Below are 8,191 nucleotides of genomic sequence, written 5' to 3' on the forward strand. Positions count from 1 at the left end.
TTAAAGAAAACATGCTTTTTATAGTCAAGAGGCCCTGCTACAGATAATTGTGTCCTGCTCTTTGCCATCTAATGTTGAAGAGCAGTTATTTTGGCCAACCATTTTTCTTGAGAATTAACAATTGTACCTAAACCAATTTGATTATGGCATACTTCCAAATGCACAAACTACCTAACAATGTCCAATTAGTTCAACTATTACAATAATAACAATAAAAGTTATAAAACTGCTATTCTAATTTATGTTTTTAAATTTTATATATTTTAGAATTTGTTTTTAAAAATATATAATTTAAATGTTATAAATATATAATTTTGGTATAATTACACCAGTTGAATAAACCTGTTATTATAAATTCATACAATTGTCTATACTGATAATATAATATTCAAATATTATGTAATTGATTGACTATTGTGCATGTTTCCTTGCCATTTTATTGTAAATTACTGAATGTAACCCAGGTAAGTTGCTTAGGACATGTTACTATTTAATTTCCATTTACTTTCCTACATTGTAAAATTAGAATTAAAATGTCTTCATTGGTTTCAATTTAAAAATACATTTTAGGCATAATAATAACACAAAGTTAGATAAATATAATTGAAATTTGTTTAAGTACATATTTCTTCCTTTCATTTTTAATGTGAATCTGTCTTTGAACTGTACAGAATACCTTCTCTTTGCCATAAGTGTGTCTTCTTATATTTGTAATTACTTTTCTAAATAGGAAGTAAAATTTCTGCCAAGATTTTAGGAAACTCCATGTGCATATGTGAGCTCAAAAAAAAGGGAAAATAAGGAGCAATGTCAGTAAAGAAAATTATGAAATTCCATGTATTCTTTTGAATTCATACTTAAATTTATTCACCAAACTAAAGGTAGGCAAATAGCAAAGAAGAAGGAAAAATGTCAGGAAGGAAAAAATGAAAGAAGAAAGGAACAAATACAAAAGTTCATTTCCTTGCATTTAGGAAATGTAAGCAGAAGGCCATGTAGAAATTTTAGTGGATCAATTATACCAGAAAGAATTAATATTCCCAGATGTCCCTCAGTAGATAAATGGATCAAGAAAATGTGATATACACATATATAAACATATATAAAATGGAATTCTATGCCTTTATCAGAAAGAATGACACCACCCTATTTGTTAGAAAATTGAAAGACTTGGAAAAAGTTACATTAAGTGAAGCAAGCCAGATCCAAAGAAACATAGGTCTCACGGTTTCTCTTATTTACAATAACTAGTATATGTCTAGGATAATCTTACCAGACAAGCAGACGCAATCAAAAGCTACATCCATATGACTATATAAAATGATGCTAAGGGAAATGAACTCCAAGATAGGAACACAAATAGTTTTTTCTTTCTTGCTTGTTTTAAAGTATTTAAAATGTACTATGTGATTTATTTTTGTTTCTTTTGTATGTTCTTCCCCCTATGGTATAACCCCTGTTGTCATAGTATTTGATTCCAGTGCCCTGCATTTTGTATATACATTGGGGAGGAGAAGGGAAATGCTTAAACAAAGTTACAGGATGGCCCATTGAAACAATGAGACTTACAAGACACGAAGTTGAAAAAAACTTGACAATTTGGTGGGAGAGGGAAGAGTTGGGGATGTAGGGAGGGAAGGGATGATAGGGAAAAAAACAAAGGAGGAAGTAACAATATTGGATAGGAAAATATATTCATTTCCTTACTCATGTAAATGTAACCCCTCTGTACAGTATCTTTATAATAAAAAATATAAAAAGAATTAATATCATCATAGGAATGAAAATAGTGGAAAAAAAGAACAATGAAAGATAAAATTACAAAATAATGGATCTTTGCTCAAAGCCTCCAGGTTCTATTTACATAAAAAATGTTATAATGCCATTTTTATACTAAATGGAAAAACTAGGTTACCATTAAAAATCAGCTTACAAATTGATTTAACATTGTGAAGTATATTACATTATACAAATGATATTAAAGATAATAGAGAATATTAGTCATATTTTGTACTGTATTATGTAATACTTTCAACAAATTGTATATTCTGAGGTAGATTACTGTATCATTTGAAATATCTTCAACTAAGTGAGGAGAGTTAATGGCAATTGATGATAAATACTGAAAAATTTAATTCTATTGATTCCATATACATTCCTAAAATCTTGATTTCTCCCCAAACATACTTTCAGAGGACTAATCTCCAATCCCTTTCATGTAAGAGTAACTGAAAAAGAAGAACCATCAGATTGACCTCACTAGGAAGAATTTTTAAAAATTAGTAACCCTTTTTAAACTTAGTAATACACTCTTTTTTGGGGGGGTGGTCCGGTCGTGGGGCCTGAACTCTGGGCCTGGGCGCTGTCCCTCAGCTCTTCAGCTCAAGGCTAGCACTCTACCACTTGAGCCACAGTGCCACTTCTGGCTTTTTTCTTTTTGCTTATGTGGTGCTGAGGAATCGAACCCAGGGCCTCGAGCATGCAAGGCAAGCACTCTACCACTGAGCCACCTTCCCAGCCCCAGTAACACACTCTTTATATTAAGTGGTATTTTATAAAATACTGACACTAACATAATAATTCAGAATATTTTCATCGACATTGATTCAGTACATGGTTTTCCTTAATATTAAACCAACTAGTCTGGTCACTCATTTATGTCATTTTTCCATTCCACCAGCTTTGCCTACACATCACTATGGACAAGTTGTCCAGTAGGAATTACTCAGAGGTCACTGAGTTCATTCTGCTGGGATTTAGAACTGCTCCCAAGCTCCAGATCCTCTTATTCTTCTTGTTCTTGGTCATCTACATGGCCATTGTGGTGGGCAATGTCAGCATGGTGCTTGTCATTTCCATGGACTCCAAGCTACAAACACCCATGTATTTCTTCTTGAGAAACTTGTCCTATCTGGATCTCTGCTATTCCACAGACATTGCTCCCAAAATGTTAGTCAACTTCTTGAGTAGTGAAAAGAAAATTTCATATAATGAATGTTTGGCTCAGTTTTCTTTCTTTGCTTTATTTGTCACCACCGAAGCCTTTCTTCTGTCTGTAATGGCATTTGATCGATTCTCAGCCATATGCTCTCCTCTCCTTTATCATGTCAACATGTCCCACAAAGTCTGTGTTCAGCTGGTAACTGGATCTTATGTCTGTGGATGCATCAATTCTGCAATACATACAAGTTTTGCTCTCACCTTGCGTTTCTGTGGGGAACACAGACTGGACCACTTCTTCTGTGATGTCTCTGCCCTGATCGAGATCTCATGTGCTGACACCTTTGTGAATGAGATGGTGTTGTTCATTCTCTCTGCTCTCATCATCATCTCCACCACCACGGTGATCGTGGTGTCTTATGGGTACATCCTCTCCACTGTCTTGAAGATTCCCTCCACCCAAGGAAGGAGAAAAACCTTCTCCACCTGTGGCTCCCACATAGCTGTGGTGAGCATCTTCTATGGAACTGTCTTCTTCATGTATGCCCAGCCTGGGGCCCTGTCCTCTCCAGAGCAAAGCAAGATTGTAGCTGTGTTCTATACACTTATAATACCAATGCTGAACCCTCTGATCTACAGTCTGAGAAACAGAGATGTGAAAGATGCAGTGAAAAGAATTGTATGTGGGAAATTGTCCTCTCAGTGACATTTAGGAAAATCTCTATATTGGACAAAGTTTGTTTTGTTGGGATTCTGTGTAAAATTCTTCCTATAAGAATGTGAAGTACATGTTCATATAGAATATCATTTCCAAGTTATATAAAATAGTCATTCTAAAATTATAGACATACATACATTATTATTTCCTAGAAAGTACATGAAAACATAAATATACTCTATAATTTTAACACTATTTCAATTTTAGTTTTCAGAGTATAAGTCAGTGTTTGCTACAAGATTATTGAAAACTATTATCATTTGTATGCCTATTTCTCTATAAAATTTTAACAAAGTGAAATGAATTGCTCTGGTCAAATGAGATGGTAATGATTATTTAGAATACTTTTATGTGCAAGGTTTTATGTTTCTCTGGGGTTCGGGTCTGCATTTTGGTACTAGATTAATGAACCTTGGTGTTTCCACACTTATAAAAAGGGGTCCACAGAATTAGGCATAGGCTAAATTGTGGCATTTATTGTAAATAACATCTCCTTGTTTTACTTTCAATACACTATAAAATAAAAAGACAGGGGCTGGGAAGGTGGCTCAGTGGTAGAGTGCTTGTCTTGCACGTATGAGGCCCTGGGTTTGATTCCTCAGCACCACATAAACAGAAAAAGCTCAAAGTGGTGCTGTGGCTCAAGTGGTAGAGCACTAGCCTTGAGCTGAAGAGCTGAGGGACAGCGCCTAGGCCCAGAGATCAGGCCCCATGAGCAACAACAATAATAATAAATAAAAAGACAAATACAAAGAGACTACAATATAGTATCAATTATTTTTATCAACACAATTCATGCAGGAAATTTAAGTCCCAGAAGCTGAACAAACTTGATTGGGCCAAACACCAGCGTGACTTCAATATTGTAATTATCCAAATCCTTTCCAATGTAGATTTTACGGCATGTCACAATGAAAGTGTAATTGCACAGCCTAGAAGCAACCATTGCTTTACAGAGGTATAGACATGAGGTAAGTTCTAGAATGTAGTGTATTTGACCATCCCTCTGTCATTAGTGCTAGAAATGCTACTCTGAATATTCTCTTTTAACATTTTATCAACTTTTAGTGGGAAGTAGTATGACATTGCATTTAGATTTGTTTGTTGGGCTATCAAAGTTTATTATGTATACATATACCCATTTTAATATTAATGATTTTATATTATATATATTTATATTCATGTATTTATTTTTTCCTCTGTGGTCTTGATTGAGGCCTGAATTGAAATTGTTCCCCATTATTCACTGATTTTTATGAAATACTTTGAAGAGATTAGAGTTTTTTCAAGTCACTTTGCATTACTTTTTTTTGGGGGGGCTGAACTCTGGGCCTGTGCTCTGTCCCTGAGCTCTTCAGCTCAAGGCTAGCACTCTACCACTTGAGCCACAGCACCACTTCTGGCTTTTTTCTTTTTGCTTATGTGGTGCTGAGGAATTGAACTCAGGGTCTCATGCATGCAAGGCAAGCATTCTACCACTGAGCCAACTTCCCACTCTCTTATTTTTGTATTTATTATTTTTTGTTTGAATTCAAGGCAGCATGTTTTCTAGGCAGGTGCTCTATCACTTGAGCCAGTCTGTCAGCTCTTTTTGTTTCTCATAATAAATTGGAATGATCCAATTTTTATTGTGAAAATACTGTAGAAAGGGGTTACAAGTACATGGGCAAGATAATGAGTACATTTCTTATCAAACATTGTAGACTCCCCCTTTGTTACCCCTTCCCATCCCTTCCCATCCTCCCCCCACTCACTCTGCCTCCCTCCCCAAAGTTGTAAAGTTCGTTTTTGACATAACGACTTCTACATCTGTATCCCTATTTAAACGATTTGTTTTTCCCTTACCCTCCACAAATTATACCGACATCAAATACAGTGAAAGCAGGGGTTATACTGTGGGAGAGGGACATACAAAGCAACAAAGAAATCATCTTATAAATGTGTTAGAAACAATCACATGAAAGAAAAAATCATCTGAATACATATCCACTTTGTCCTAATGTACTCTACTTTTTATGTGCCAACGAGTGTGATTTCCTCACTTAAAAAGAGCACTGGTCTAACATGACAAAGAAAAAAAGATGAGAATATTCATTATCTATTTTTTTTGGTCGGTCATGGGACTTGAACTCTGGGCCTGGGCACTCTCCCCACACTCTTCAGCTCAAGGCTAGCGCTCTACCACTTGAGCCACAGAGCCACTTCCAGTTTTCTTGTGGTTTCTTGGAGATAGGAGTCTCATGGACTTTCCTTCCTGGGCTGGCTTTGAACCGTGATCCTCAGATCTCAGCCTCCTGAGTAGCTAGGATTACAGGCATGAGCCACTGGTGCCCAGCTGAATATTCATTATTTTAAAATGTTCTTATGAGATGAATTAGAGGTTGCAGGGTGCATACATTTCTGGAAGGCTATGTTTCAGAAACACACCCTAGACTTACCGTCAGTGTGCTGGCAAGATGTGGCTGTTACCCACAGTAATTAAGTCTGAGATGACTTGGGCCTGCTGTGACAGAGTGGATATTTTCAGGACAGTGTTAAGAATGTAAACTATTTCATAGCTACTTGTTTTCCTTTCCCATTGTACTTCCCTGGGTATGTGTTTGATTGAAAAATAACAGTGATTGTGTGAATATCCCTCTGCCTCTTTGTTTCCCAAAGGAAAGTTGCCTAACATTGTCAGCATTGTTTTTCCTTAAAAATTTTTCCCTGTTCCAGACAAAAGATAGACAGAAAATGAAACAATTACATTGTGTCTTTCTGAAGTGTACTTTCTTGAATTCTGTTAAAAGTTATGCACGTGTCAGTTTCAAGTCTGGGCATACTTCTTGCTCTCCATTCTACCCAAGACACATTTTGAATTACAGCAAGGATACTTCATGAAAAGCTAGAGGGTTTTAAAAAAAAATTTTAATTAAGAAGAGGTGATTGCATACCACTAGGATTATTTCTTCTTTGAAGGTTTGCTAGAACTGACAGAAGATGGCAACGTGGGAAGAGTTTTATCTACTGTGGGATAGAATTTTATCTATTTACTTTCTCTGTTATCAAGATACATAAGAAATGTAGAAAATGCTGTTCCTGTACAGAACATTTAATTTTTGGACTGGATCAGTAGCTCAAAGCTGTAATCCCAGCTACTCAGAGGGAGACATTGGGAGGATTTGTCAGCTCAGCTCTGTTGAAGGTTGTTGGTAGAAAGTTTATGATCTGAGTCCAGTTCTGTGCAAAAACCTGATATTTTACCTCAACAATAATGAAATTGAAAAGATCTGGGGGCACAGCTCAACTAATAGAATACTTGCTTAGCAAGTAGGAGGTTCTGAATCCTTAGTACCATAAAAAACAAAAACAATAAGCCCTTTATTTCCACAGGAGAACTGTTATGCTTTGGTTTAAACGATTTTGCTGTTGTTGTTTTGTTTTATTTTATTTTACATTCTGTAACTCCCATCCACAGTAATTCTTCTTTTAAATTTTATTGTCAAGGTGATACATAGAGCAGTTACAGTTACATATGTAAGGTAGGGAGTACATTTCTTATGGAACTTGTAAGCCCCTCCCTCATTTTTTCTCCCATCTTACCTCCCACCCAATCCCCTCCAAGTTGTACAGATCATTTCCAACATGTTGTCTTGTGAGTATCACTGTTGCATTGGTTCCCCTTTGTCCTTTGTCTCACCAAGTTGTTGTTCCCCCTCCCTTCCCTAATTCAGATTGTTTTGTAGCATTTACCAGTGAACCAAACTGAGTCTGGATCATCAGTTGTCCCAAACTTTCAAACTTCAAGTTTTTTTTTTCCAAAAAATACTTTTCAAAACCACAATCCAAGAAATTCAGTGGACTCAAAATATTTGTTTATGGTTTATAAGTTCTGAAAGGACTATTGTTCTTTATTGACTGTTGAAGAAGGTGTGAGCCAGGAATTGGTATCCCTATTGATTCAGAGGAATAAGGAAGTTGAGCAAACACTGACCTAATCAAACTCCAGGGTCTTTTTCAAAAATACCAGAAAAAATATAGACATAACCCATAGGAGGTATCTTAGTGCTGCTTTTATGTACTATAAAGAATAAAATATTTTTAATGTTCAAAGACCCAGTGTAACATTGCATTCTGGCTCTAACAACAGGCGGTGTATGAGGCTCAGAAACAGAGTTTTTGAGTTTACTTACATGGTTTTACAAATCCAAAGGCATTGTGAAGTAATTTTGCCCTGGAATCTTCTTTTGAAAGAAACAATAAGCTCTTTAAATTCTTCAGTGAAGTTTCTTGGGAGAAACTGGATTTCAGGTAAGGTATTTTTTTCTCAATTATTTCATGATTTTTTATTGTGAAAATACGTATAGAGGGGTTACAATTACATGGGCAAGGTAATGATTACATTTCTTATCAAGCATTGTTGCCCCCTCCTTTGTTTCCCCTTACCATCCCTTCCTATCTCCCCCCCAAACCAACCCATGCACTAAAGTTGTAAAGTTCATTTTCCAACATAACATGTTGTACATCTGATTGTTGTGATGGGTCCACCTGTAT

The 8,191-nt window shown here is 35.9% G+C and overlaps 1 protein-coding gene across 1 annotated transcript; it reads left to right on the forward strand.

The window, feature by feature from the left end:
* Nucleotides 1-2,698: 2,698 nt before the first annotated feature.
* Nucleotides 2,699-3,646, forward strand: LOC105987037 (olfactory receptor 12-like). The gene has a single exon (XM_013018200.1). The coding sequence runs from the start codon at nucleotides 2,699-2,701 to the stop codon at nucleotides 3,644-3,646; it is 948 nt and encodes a 315-aa protein (XP_012873654.1).
* Nucleotides 3,647-8,191: the final 4,545 nt, after the last annotated feature.

The sequence above is a fragment of the Dipodomys ordii genome, unplaced genomic scaffold (genome assembly GCF_000151885.1).
Source record: "Dipodomys ordii isolate 6190 unplaced genomic scaffold, Dord_2.0 Scaffold3, whole genome shotgun sequence".
Classification (NCBI taxonomy): Eukaryota; Metazoa; Chordata; class Mammalia; order Rodentia; family Heteromyidae; genus Dipodomys; species Dipodomys ordii.